Below are 13,720 nucleotides of genomic sequence, written 5' to 3' on the forward strand. Positions count from 1 at the left end.
GAACTCTTAAACTCATAAATTAATAAACTCTGAACTCTTAAACTCATTTAAACTTATAAACTCTAAACTCATTTAAACTTATAAACTCTAAACTCATTTAAAACTTATAAACTCTAAACTCAAAAACTCTTACACTTATAAACTCATCAATTTATACACTTATAAACTCTAAACTCATAAACTCTGAGTGTGTGTGTGTGTGTGTGTGAACACACACACACACACACACACACACACACACACACTAAACTCATTTAAACTTAAACTCTAAACTCATTTAAACTTGTAAACTCAAAACTCGTAAACTACTTTAAACTTCAAACCACTTTAAACGTTTTAAGTTTAAAGCTTCAAGCTCCCAAGCAACTCCATAGCAACCAAACTTGAGTACCCTAGCAACCGTTTTGCAAGACCTATATCTCTGTATCAGAACATCGTATAGAGATGAGGTTTGGCTCTTTTGACTCATGCTAGCAAACAGCACTTCCAACATGCTACACATGCTAGCAGTGAATAGCTACATGCTAATATCAATTAGTTAAGTGCTAAATCATACCAAGATCATGCTAAGGACTCTATAAAAACTCCATAGTAACCATCTGTGACAACTACCAACCACCTAGCAACACCATAGCAACCGCCCAGAACACCCTAGCAACTGCCTAGCAACCGCCCAGAATACCTTAGCAACCGCCTAGCAACATCATAGCAACCACCCAGAACACCCTAGCAACCGCCTAGCAACACCATAGCAACCACCCAGAACACCCTAGCAACCGCCTAGCAACCACCCAGAATACCCTAGCAACCGCCTAGCAACACCATAGCAACCACCCAGAACACCCTAGCAACCGCCTAGCAACCACCCAGAACACCTTAGCAACAGCATAGCAACCACTCAGAACACCCTAGCAACTGCCTAGCAACCACCCAGAATACCTTAGCAACCGCCTAGCAACACCATAGCAACCACCCAGAACACCCTAGCAACCGCATAGCAACCACCCAGAACACCCTAGCAACCGCCTAGCAACCACCCAAAACACCCTAGCAACCACCTAGCAACCACCCAGAATACCCTAGCAACCGTCTAGCAACAGCATAGCAACCACCCAGAACACCCTAGCAACCGCCTAGCAACCACCCAGAATACCCTAGCAACCGCCTAGCAACACCATAGCAACCACCCAGAACACCCTAGCAACCGCCTAGCAACACCATAGAAACCACTAAAACACCCTAGCAACCGCCTAGCAACCACCCAGAACACCCTAGCAACCACCCAGAACACCCTAGTAACCGCCTAGCAACCACCCAAAATACCTTAGCAACCGCCTAGCAACACCCTAGCAACCACCCAAAACACCATAGCAACCGCCTAGCAACCACCCAGAACACCCTAGCAACCAACCAGAATACCCTAGCAACCACCCATAACACCCTAGCAACCGCCTAGCAACCACCCAAAATACCTTAGCAACCGTCTAGCAACACCATAGCAACCACCCAGAACACCCTAGCAACCGCCTAGCAACACCCTAGCAACCACCCAAAATACCATAGCAACCGCCTAGCAACCACCCAGAACACCCTAGCAACCACCCAAAATACCTTAGCAACCGCCTAGCAACACCCTAGCAACCACCCAGAATACCCTAGCAACCGCCTAGCAACACCATAGCAACCACCCAGAACACCCTAAACTAAACTAAATTAAACTTCAAACTATTTTAAACTTTCAACTAATTTAAACTTTAAACTAAATTAAACTTCAAACTACTTTAAACTTTCAACTATTTTAAACTTTAAACTAAATTAAACTTCAAACTATTTTAAACTTTCAACTAATTTAAACTTTAAACTAAATTAAACTTCAAACTATTTTAAACTTTCAACTAATTTACACTTTAAACTAAATTAAACTTTAAACTACTTTAAACTTTTTCAAACTTTATGGTCCAAACTTTCTCAAGCCAACTTAAAGTTTGTCTCGACGAACTTTCGCATCTAGTTATTATTATTCTTCTGACCCTAAAAATTTCTATATCAAACTCCTCCTAGAGCTTTAACTCTACATACTCCAAACTCGGCTCAGACACTCAAACTGATCTGACCGAGTGTGCTATATCTTTTCAGACTGATCGGACTTACGGTTTTCCTAAAAATGACGATCAAAACTCGGAAAAACTCCCATTGACTTGCATTGGGGAGTTCTAAAAAATTCAAATTTAGATTCAAACTCACCAACCGACGAAAATTCAAATCAAAATACCTTGAAGACTAAACCAAACTGCCGTTCTATATACTATATTAGCCAATGAGACTCATTTAAACTAATGAACTCTAAACTCATACACTTATAAACTAATTAACTTATAAACTCATGAATTCATAGACTTATGAACTCTTAAACTCATAAATTAATAAACTCTGAACTCTTAAACTCATTTAAACTTATAAACTCTAAACTCATTTAAACTTATAAACTCTAAACTCATTTAAAACTTATAAACTCTAAACTCAAAAACTCTTACACTTATAAACTCATCAATTTATACACTTATAAACTCTAAACTCATAAACTCTGAGTGTGTGTGTGTGTGTGAACACACACACACACACACACACACACACACACACACACACACTAAACTCATTTAAACTTAAACTCTAAACTCATTTAAACTTGTAAACTCAAAACTCGTAAACTACTTTAAACTTCAAACCACTTTAAACGTTTTAAGTTAAAGCTTCAAGCTCCCAAGCAACTCCATAGCAACCAAACTTGAGTACCCTAGCAACCGTTTTGCAAGACCTATATCTCTGTATCAGAACATCGTATAGAGATGAGGTTTGGCTCTTTTGACTCATGCTAGCAAACAGCACTTCCAACATGCTACACATGCTAGCAGTGAATAGCTACATGCTAATATCAATTAGTTAAGTGCTAAATCATACCAAGATCATGCTAAGGACTCTATAAAAACTCCATAGTAACCATCTGTGACAACTACCAACCACCTAGCAACACCATAGCAACCGCCCAGAACACCCTAGCAACTGCCTAGCAACCGCCCAGAATACCTTAGCAACCGCCTAGCAACATCATAGCAACCACCCAGAACACCCTAGCAACCGCCTAGCAACACCATAGCAACCACCCAGAACACCCTAGCAACCGCCTAGCAACCACCCAGAATACCCTAGCAACCGCCTAGCAACACCATAGCAACCACCCAGAACACCCTAGCAACCACCCAGAACACCTTAGCAACAGCATAGCAACCACTCAGAACACCCTAGCAACTGCCTAGCAACCACCCAGAATACCTTAGCAACCGCCTAGCAACACCATAGCAACCACCCAGAACACCCTAGCAACCGCATAGCAACCACCCAGAACACCCTAGCAACCGCCTAGCAACCACCAAAAACACCCTAGCAACCACCTAGCAACCACCCAGAATACCCTAGCAACCGTCTAGCAACAGCATAGCAACCACCCAGAACACCCTAGCAACCGCCTAGCAACCACCCAGAATACCCTAGCAACCGCCTAGCAACACCATAGCAACCACCCAGAACACCCTAGCAACCGCCTAGCAACACCATAGAAACCACTAAAACACCCTAGCAACCGCCTAGCAACCACCCAGAACACCCTAGTAACCGCCTAGCAACCACCCAAAATACCTTAGCAACCGCCTAGCAACACCCTAGCAACCACCCAAAACACCATAGCAACCGCCTAGCAACCACCCAGAACACCCTAGCAACCAACCAGAATACCCTAGCAACCACCCATAACACCCTAGCAACCGCCTAGCAACCACCCAAAATACCCTAGCAACCACCCAAAATACCTTAGCAACCGCCTAGCAACACCCTAGCAACCACCCAAAATACCCTAGCAACCGCTTAGCAACACCCTAGCAACCACCCAGAATACCCTAGCAACCGCCTAGCAACACCATAGCAACCACCCAGAACACCCTAAACTAAACTAAATTAAACTTCAAACTATTTTAAACTTTCAACTAATTTAAACTTTAAACTAAATTAAACTTCAAACTACTTTAAACTTTCAACTATTTTAAACTTTAAACTAAATTAAACTTCAAACTATTTTAAACTTTCAACTAATTTACACTTTAAACTAAATTAAACTTTAAACTACTTTAAACTTTTTCAAACTTTATGGTCCAAACTTTCTCAAGCCAACTTAAAGTTTGTCTCGACGAACTTTCGCATCTAGTTATTATTATTCTTCTGAGACTAAAAATTTCTATATCAAACTCCTCCTAGAGCTTTCACTCTACATACTCCAAACTCGGCTCAAACACTCAAACTGTTCTGACCAAGTGTGCTATATCTTTTCAGACTGATCGGACTTACGGTTTTCCTAAAAATGACGATCAAAACTCGAAAAAACTCATTCAAAAACTCCCATTGACTTACATTGGGGAGTTCTAAAAAATTCAAACCGACGAAAATTCAAATCAAAATACCTTGAAGACTAAACCAAACTGCCGTTCTATATACTATATGAGCTAATCTAATCTAATGAGAAACTAATCTTTCTCTTTTTTTCTTTCTTTCTTTCTTTCTTACTAATCTTTTTCTTTCTTTCTTTCTTTCTGTCTTTCTTTCTTTCTTTCTAACTAATCTTTTTCTTTCTTTCTTTCTTTCTTTCTTTCTTTCTAACTAATCTTTTTCTTTCTTTCTTTCTTTCTTTCTTTCTAACTAATCTTTCTTTCTTTCTTTCTTTCTTTCTAACTAATCTTTCTTTCTTTCTGTCTTTCTTTCTTTCTTTCTAACTAATCTTTCTTTCTTTCTGTCTTTCTTTCTTTCTAACTAATCTTTTTCTTTCTTTCTTTCTTTCTTTCTTTCTTTCTAACTAAACTTTCTTTCTTTCTATCTAACTAATCCATCTTTCTTTCTAACTAATCTTTCTTTCTTTCTTTCTTTCTTTCTAACTAATCTTTCTTTCTGTCTTTCTTTCTTTCTTTCTTTCTTTCTTTCTTTCTTTCTTTCTTTCTAACTAATCTTTCTTTCTTTCTGTCTTTCTTTCTTTCTTTCTTTCTTTCTAACTAAACTTTCTTTCTTTCTATCTAACTAATCCATCTTTCTTTCTAATTAATCTATCTTTCTTTCTAACTAATCTTTCTTTCTTTCTTTCTAGCAACTTTCTTCTTCTTTTAAAGAAGTTCTTTTAAACTACTTCAAACTTTGAACTACTTTAAGCTTTAAACAACTTTAAACTTCAAACTATTTTAAACTAATTTAAACTTCAAATTATTTTAAACTAATTTAAACTTCAAGCTAAGTTAAACTTTAAACTAACATACATAACTTATAACATAACTCTCACCCATTTAATTTAAACTAATGAACTCTAAACTCATACACTTATAAACTAATTAACTTATAAACTCATGAATTCATAGACTTATGAACTCTTAAACTCATAAATTAATAAACTCTGAACTCTTAAACTCATTTAAACTTATAAACTCTAAACTCAAAAACTCGTACACTTATAAACTCATCAATCTATACATTTATAAACTCTAAACTCATAAACTCTGAGTGTGTGTGTGTGTGTGTCTGAGTGAGTGTGTGAGAGAGAGTGTGTGTGTGTCTGTGTGTGAGCGTGTCTGTGTATGTGTGAGAGCGAGTTAGTGTGTGTGTGTATGTGCGTGTGTATGTGTGTGAGAGAGAGAGAGTGTGTGTGTGTGTGTGTGTGTGTGTGCGTGTGTGAGTGTATGTCCGTGTGTGTGTGTGTGCATGTGTGAGTGTATGTCCGTGAGTGAGTGTATGTGCGTGAGTGTGTGTGTGTGTGTGTGTGTGTGTGTGTGTGTGTGTGTGTGTGTGTGTGTGTGAGAGAGAGTTAGCGAGGGTGTGTGCGCGTGTGTGTGTGAGAGAGTGTGTGTGTCTATGTGTGTGAGCGTGTCTGTGTTTGTGTGAGAGCGAGTTAGTGTGTGTGTGTGTGTGTGTGTGTGTGTGAGACAGTGAGCATGTCTGTGTGTGTGTGTGTGTGTGTGTGAGTTAGTGAGAGTGTGTGTGTCTGTGTGTGAGTGAGTGTATGTGCGTGAGTGAGTGAGTGTGTGTGTGTGTGTGTGTGTGTGTGTGTGTGAGAGAGAGTGTGTGTGTCTATGTGTGAGTGTATGTGTGTGTGTGTGTGTGTGTGAGTGAGAGTTAGTGAGAGTGTGTGCGTGTGTGTGTGTGAGAGAGTGTGTGTGTCTATGTGTGTGAGCGTGTCTGTGTATGTGTGAGAGTGAGTTAATGTGTGTGTGTGTGTGTGTGTGTGTGTGTGTGTGAGACAGTGAGCATGTCTGTGTGTGTGTGTGTGTGTGTTAGTGAGGGTGTGTGTGTGTGTGTGTGTGAGTTAGTGAGGGTGTGTGTGTGTGAGTTAGTTAGTGTGTGTGTGTGTGTGTGTGAGAGAGAGTGTGTGTGTCTATGTGTGTGTGTGTATGTATGTGCGTGAGTGTGTCTGTGTGTGTGTGTGTGTGTGTTAATGAGCTTGTCTGTGTGTGTGTGTGTGTGAGTTGGTTAGTGAGTGTGTGTGTGAGAGAGATAGTGTGTGTGTGTGAGAGAGAGTGAGAGTCTGTGCGTGCGTGCTTGTGTGTGTGTATGTCGAAAATTTAAATCTAAACACCTTGAAGACTAAACCAAACTGCCGTTCTATATACTATATGAGCCATTGAGACTCATTTAAACTAATGAACTCTAAACTCAAAACGTGTGTGTGTGTGTGAGAGAGAGAGAGAGAGCGTGTGTGTCTATGTGTGAGTGTGTGTGTGTGTGTGTGTGTGTGTGTGTGTGTGTAAACTCAAAAACTCGTACACACTCATTTAAACTTATAAACTCTTAACTCAAAAACTTGTACACTTATAAACTCTAAACTCATATAAACTCTGAGTGTGTGTGTGTGTGAGAGAGAGTGTGTGTCTATGTGCGTGAGTGTGTGTGTGTGTGTTAATGAGCTTGTCTGTGTGTGTGTGAGTGAGTTAGTGAGTGTGTGTGTGTGAGAGAGATAGTGTGTGTGTGTGAGAGAGAGTGAGAGTCTGTGCGTGCTTGTGTGTGTGTGTATGTCGAAAATTTAAATCTAAACACCTTGAAGACTAAACCAAACTGCCGTTCTATATACTATATGAGCCATTGAGACTCATTTTAAACTAATGAACTCTAAACTCAAAACGTGTGTGTGTGTGTGTGAGAGAGAGAGAGAGCGTGTGTGTCTATGTGTGAGTGTGTGTGTGTGTGTGTGTGTGAACAAAAACTTGTACACACTCATTTAAACTTATAAACTCTTAACTCAAAAACTTGTACACTTATAAACTCTAAACTCATATAAACTCTGAGTGTGTGTGTGTGTGTGTGAGAGAGAGTGTGTGTCTATGTGCGTGAGTGTGTGTGTGTGTGTGTGTGTGTGTGAGTTAATGAGCTTGTCTGTGTGTGTGTGTGTGAGTGAGTTAGTGAGTGTGTGTGTGAGAGAGATAGTGTGTGTGTGTGAGAGAGAGTGAGAGTCTGTGCGTGCGTGCTTGTTTGTGTGTGTGTATGTCGAAAATTTAAATCTAAACACCTTGAAGACTAAACCAAACTGCCGTTCTATAAACTATATGAGCCATTGAGACTCATTTAAACTAATGAACTCTAAACTCAAAACGTGTGTGTGTGTGTGTGTGTGTGTGTGTGTGAGAGAGAGAGCGTGTGTGTCTATGTGTGAGTGTGTGTGTGCGTGCATGTGTGAGTGTATGTGCGTAAGTGTGTATGTGTGTGAGAGAGAGTGTGTGTGAGTTAGTGAGTGTGTGTGTGTGAGTTAGTGAGCATGTCTGTGTGTGTGTGTGTGTGTGTGGGTGGGTGTGTGCGTGTGTGAGTGTATGTCCGTGTGAGAGTGTGTGAGAGAGCGAGAGAGAGAGAGAGAGAAAGAGAGAGTGTGTGTGTGTGTGTGTGTGTGAGTGTATGTGTCTATGTGTGTGAGTGTATGTGAGTTAATGAGCGTGTCTGTGTGTGTGTGAGAGCGAGTTAGTGTGTGTGTGTGTGAGTGTGTGCATTTATGAGTGTATGTGCGTGTGTGTATGTGTGTGAGAGAGAGTGTGTGTGAGTTAGTGTGTGTGTGTGTGTGTGTGTGTGTGTGTGTGTGTGTGAGTGAGTTAGTGAGCATGTCTGTGTGCATGTGTGAGTGTATGTCCGTGTGTGTGTGTGTGTGTGAGTGAGTGAGTGAGTGTGTGCATGAGTGTGGGTGTATGTGCATAAGTGTGTGTGTGTGCGTGTGTGAGAGAGAGAGTTAGTGAGCGTGTCTGTGTGTAAAATTTAAACTAACAAACTCATCTATCGATCTACTTCAAACTAATTTAAACTTTAAACTACTTTAAACTTCAAACTACTTTAAACTTCAAAAACTACTTTACACTTCTTTAAACTTCAAACTAATTTAAACTTTAGACTAATTTAAACTTCAAACTAATTTAAACTTTAAACTACTTTAAACTTCAAACTTCTTCAAACTTTCTGGTCCGGCTTTCTCAAGGCAACTTAAAGTTTGTCTCGACGAACTTTTTAATCTAGTTTTGGAATGATATGCTGAAGCGTTACCTGCGGTGTCAACCCCCCTCCTTCCTGCCACCAATCAACGCGCCCCTCATTTGCATTATTAAAATGACCGTCCACGACAGCCAAAATATCGCATCAGATCTCGCGAGACAATAATGCCTTTAGAAATAAGGGTCAGAGGAGCTCTGTGTTTTTTTTTTTCCACTTTTCTTTTTTAGAAGGGCCTGAAAGACTATAATAGAGCGTGGGTATCCAAGGTAATACTAGGTTATGACTCCTTTAAATATATAATATCCTTCTTTTTTTACAGTCTATGGTTCAGCAGTGTGAAAGAAACTATGAAATCTGAATTGTTTTGAGTTAAAGCTTTGTTTTTATACGTTTATGACAGGAAGAATTTACTGAATTTTATTTAAAGAAATTTAACACAGGTAATGCATTCTGGAAAATTATGTATTCTTGCACACAAAGTTAAATTATTAAATACAATGAAATATATAAACTAAATACATCTACACTACTTTTTGGGGGGGTTTTTCACTAAAAGTTTGGGGTCGGTAGATTTTTTTAAATGTTTTTGAAAAACTTTTCATATTTAGGAAACAAAGAGGCTAAATGCTGCTATTAAGGAAAATTGTATAAACTCTGCATGACAATTAAAACAATATTGATGGAAACATCATTTGTGTAAAAGGAAATGGTAAAAATGTAACTGTTATAGTGAATATTAACATCCTCTTTAGTGTATATCTTTTGAGTAATATATCAGTATCGTTCGAAAAGAGAGGGATTTCCAGGGCATGCTGGAGTACAGGAGAGAAGACGAGAACAAACTGTTCAAGATACTCATAACAGGTGATATGAACATCATTAACATGTAGGATATCACTAAAAAACACAAACGTGTTTAGCTTTTTTACTTTGCTTCATAAAAGGAAAGAAGAACTCTTCTTTTGACTCTATAGTTTGTATTCCATTGGACAGAGTAACTTTCAGTCTTTTGATCATGCTGTTTATCTACCAGAGCTCAAACCCCGAGGTGTGGCGGTGAATCTGATCCCAGGCCTGCCTGCTTATATTCTCTTCATGTGTCTGCGACACGCCGACTACGCCAACGATGACCAGCGGGTCTCCACCCTCATGAACTCCTCCATCAACGCCATCAAGAACGTACTGAAGGTGAGACTCTCACAGACAGAAAATGCAGGAATATCCATAGAGATGACTGTGAAACATCTTTACATGAAAAACATTGTCCAGATTCTTTCAACAAAACATCTGATAATTAATACTGTGACCCTTTAAATAATAATGACTGTTTTTACAGAAACGGGGAGATTTTGAGACCATTTCATTCTGGTTGGCAAACACCTGTCGCTTCTTACATTGTCTGAAGCAGTACAGCGGAGAAGAGGTAGGCATGATGTCTGTGTTTCATACCCGACTGTGCTGTCTACCTAGAAAGCATTTTAAGCATTATCACACGCCTGGCATGAAGATTGTTCAAAAAGTCAGCAGCAGTTTTTTTAGGTATAACTCCAGCTAACAAAAATATCCTATATTCTATGAACGTTTTACTAACTTTCCCATTAAGTTATGAAAAAGTTATTTCTGAATGATCCCTGTTTGTTTAAAATGTGAAGTTTTTTTTTTTTCCGTATTAAAAATGTTTTTTCTTGGTTATGTGAACCTTAAGGGAATATTCCATTTTATAATTTTGCAGACATTATGGGAATATTACTTTTGAATGTTCTGAATTAGTAGTAATTAGTAACATTAAAAAAACTAAATCGATGTATAATGTTTACATTTTGAGAACATTATTATTAAATACCAGATACCTTTAAACAAATGTTTTGTTCATGTTACTGAAAAAATGTTTGTTTGTCTTTATGAGAACCTTGTCAGAATGTTAGCTGGGACTATAGTTCTGTGTGTATTCTGATAAGTCTAATATTTGTGTGTATTTTTGTGCTTTATTAGAGTGAGTTGTTAGCGTAGCAACATGCTAACATCAGACTCTATTGGAATTAACTATAGCTGTCACTTTTAGTTTGGCACAGAGTGTTGTTTCTTGTACATTTTTACTTCAGTTTTTCACTTTTAGGATACAGCTTCTAATGCAAACAATATATAAATAGATAAAGCTAAAAGTTTTGTAAAACATTTAGCTTTCTGTTGAAGCTAGCTGCAAATATTAGGAGTAAAGGTTCGGAACCGTGCCTTTCACATACATGTGAAGGTTTTCTCTTTATTAACTATAATACATTTAATTATTCACTGCTATATGAATGCTGACCTACAGTAATATTTAATTTCTTCCTGACATGTTTAGGGCTACACAAAGCACAACACTCCTCGTCAAAACGAACACTGTCTGTCAAACTTTGAGTACTGCCAGGTTCTGAGCGATCTAGCCATCCAGATCTACCAGCAGCTCATCAGGGTCATAGAAAACATTATTCACCCCATGACTGGTAACTCTGCATGCTCTGGTTATACAGATCTCAATATTAATTATAAGTTCTCTACTTGATCATTCCCTCTTTTCCTCATCCCAGCGCCAGCCATGTTGGAGCAGGAGACCATTCAGGGAGTGATGGGTGTGAAGCCCACAGGAATGAGGAAGCGCACGTCCAGTTTCCCAGAGGACAGCGGTCACTCGCTGGAGTCCATTTTGAAACAGCTGGATGTTTTCTATTACACGCTGCTCCAGCACGGCAACGACACCGAGCTGGTCCGACAGGTCATCAAACAGCAGTTCTACCTCATCTGCTGCGTCACACTAAACAACCTGCTGCTTCGCAAGGACATGTGCTCCTGGAGTAAAGGCCTGCAGATCAGGTACTGACGGGTGATGAGGAGACGGTTCCTCAACTATTAATAACCCTAGTGTTGTTGCTGCGTCTTAAAATCACTCACTCAAGCGTAAGAGAGCTGTCGCAGAAACAACGTCACAGTCATATAGTTTTATCCTACATGTTGCTTATTTACAATAAAATAACAGCTTTATGTTGAAATTAAGGACCTACCTGGTTTCATTTTTTTTATATAAATTTGGTTTGCCATTGTATCCGAATTTGTTCATAACCATTGAACTAATCATAATAAAAAAATATAAAAAAAACTGCCAACAAGAATAAGCACAATAAGAGTACATTATTGGATGTATTTAGACGATATTATTTTTAGATCCTGTCCAAGAAGCTTTTTTTACTCTATTACAAGAGATGACTTTCGCTTATCACCCTCACCCGACCGTTTAGATGAATTCATTAAAGAATGCATTACCTTCTCTCTCGTTTATTTAACTCTGAAATAATATTCAAAAGGCTTTTTCTTTTGACTTTTCCTTCTTTAAAATTTGGTAGTATTGGCAACAACTATGAAACGATGGTGATTTTCATAATTACAAGGTAATGATGCGTCTCTACACTGGCTAGTGTTTTGTTTTCATAATATAAAGGTAGTTTCAGGATTTGTGTCTGGAAAAAAGAATAGCCTATATTTAGTGTGTAACAATGAGAGAAATCTTGTATTTTTATATTGTCGACCCTGTTGTGACTTCAAGTATATGGAGCAAATGGAGTCGATTCTGGGAGTCGATTTTATTGATTCCTGCGGTTGGACTCGGGAATCGGAGTCGACTCCAAAAAACCCGGAATCGAAAACCCCAAGTACTAACCACTAGAGGCCACTAGTCAAATTTGAAAGAAATTATATTAATAATTAAAAAAATCTGGTTTATACCACAGTATAGTATATGTATGTGTGTTTTATAGTTTAGTTTATGTGTATATAACTTTTATTTTGATATGACATTAAATGATTTAGATTTAGCAAACCATTCTTATGTTAGGATAACAAAATGAAAAGGGTTTTTTTGCATCATTTTTTTTAAACGATTATTCTGAAATGCTGGAATATAATTTTAGTAGTTTTTCTATTAATTTTGCATTTGTTTATAATAATTTTATTGTGTATTGTAATTTTATTGTACAAAAAATATTTTATATAAAATTTGAAAAATGCAAGAGTATTTCTCTGGTGTATTTATATATTTATTTAATATGTCAAACATTTTTGAATGAATTGTTTTCCCCCTTCACATCAGGTATAATGTGTGTCAGCTGGAGGAGTGGTTGCTGGATAAAGATCTTCAGGGCAGTGGAGCTCGTGAGTCTCTGGAGCCTCTGATTCAGGCGGCTCAGCTTCTGCAGATCAAGAAGAAGAGCCAGGATGACGCAGACGCCATCTGCACCATGTGTTCGGCTCTCACCACCCAACAGGTAGGTGTGTGTGTGTGTGTGTGTGTGTGTGTGTGTGGGTGTGTGTGTGGGTGTGGGTGTGTGTGTGTGTGTGTGTGGGTGTGGGTGTGGGTGTGGGTGTGGGTGTGGGTGTGGCTGTGTGTGGTGAATAGAGCCTTCCAAATGAAACCGTGAGTTGAGTTCTGATGTGCTGTGTCTGTGTCTCTCTGGGACAGATTGTGAAAATCCTCAGCTTGTACACACCAGTGAATGAGTTTGAAGAGAGAGTGTCTATATCATTCATAAAGTCTGTACAGGTGAGTCATTTCTCAATGTTTTTAAATGTATTTTAAAGCAGATATTGTCTGATATTTTCATGGTTAAACACTTCTCCCTCCACTCCACAGAATTTATTAAAGGATCGTAAGGAGTCTTCTCAGTTACTGATGGACGCTAAGATCATTTTCTCAGTCACTTTCCCCTTCAACCCTTCATCTGTGGCCCTCGAGACCAGAGTCCTGCACGGGTTCGGGTACCCGCAAATTTTGCTCAAACGGGTGAAAAATATCCAACTGTGTCGGATACGGGTGCGGGTCGGGTTGGACACGGGGGAAACGCGGGTCTAAACACGGGTCTAAAAAATGCATATTTTTAGGAACACATCTACAAACCTATGCCTGTATTTCAAGTTGATAATTTTTTTTTTTTTGGTTTATTTGAGCCCGCGCCCTCCCATGAGTCTCTAGGCCTAACGTTACATTCACTTTTAAAAAATCACAACCACTCGAACTGCTGCATGAGTCGTCGAGATGGATAGTGAGGAGTTGGAAAAAAAAATAGCTAGAGGAGATTATAAAGTTGTCGCCAATACTTCATCGAAACTCAAATCCAATGTGTGGGAGAAATTTGGGGTCATC

The 13,720-nt window shown here is 38.9% G+C and overlaps 1 protein-coding gene across 1 annotated transcript in view; it reads left to right on the forward strand.

Moving 5' to 3' along the window:
- Positions 1–13,429, forward strand: part of LOC311071017 (unconventional myosin-Va-like) — a gene marked incomplete at its 3' end in the record, with an annotated part of 104,504 nt that extends 91,075 nt beyond the window's left edge. The window contains exons 2-9 of the mRNA XM_084095229.1: positions 9,300–9,411; positions 9,581–9,735; positions 9,884–9,970; positions 10,892–11,033; positions 11,118–11,400; positions 12,671–12,845; positions 13,040–13,120; positions 13,211–13,429. Of these exons, the coding sequence (XP_083951355.1) occupies positions 9,357–9,411; positions 9,581–9,735; positions 9,884–9,970; positions 10,892–11,033; positions 11,118–11,400; positions 12,671–12,845; positions 13,040–13,120; positions 13,211–13,429 (1,197 nt within the window). The 5' untranslated portion in view covers positions 9,300–9,356. The remainder of the gene's footprint in view (positions 1–9,299; positions 9,412–9,580; positions 9,736–9,883; positions 9,971–10,891; positions 11,034–11,117; positions 11,401–12,670; positions 12,846–13,039; positions 13,121–13,210) is intronic.
- Positions 13,430–13,720: the final 291 nt, after the last annotated feature.

This window comes from Abramis brama, assembly GCF_963993115.1.
Source record: "Abramis brama genome assembly, chromosome: 20".
NCBI lineage: Eukaryota > Metazoa > Chordata > Actinopteri > Cypriniformes > Leuciscidae > Abramis > Abramis brama.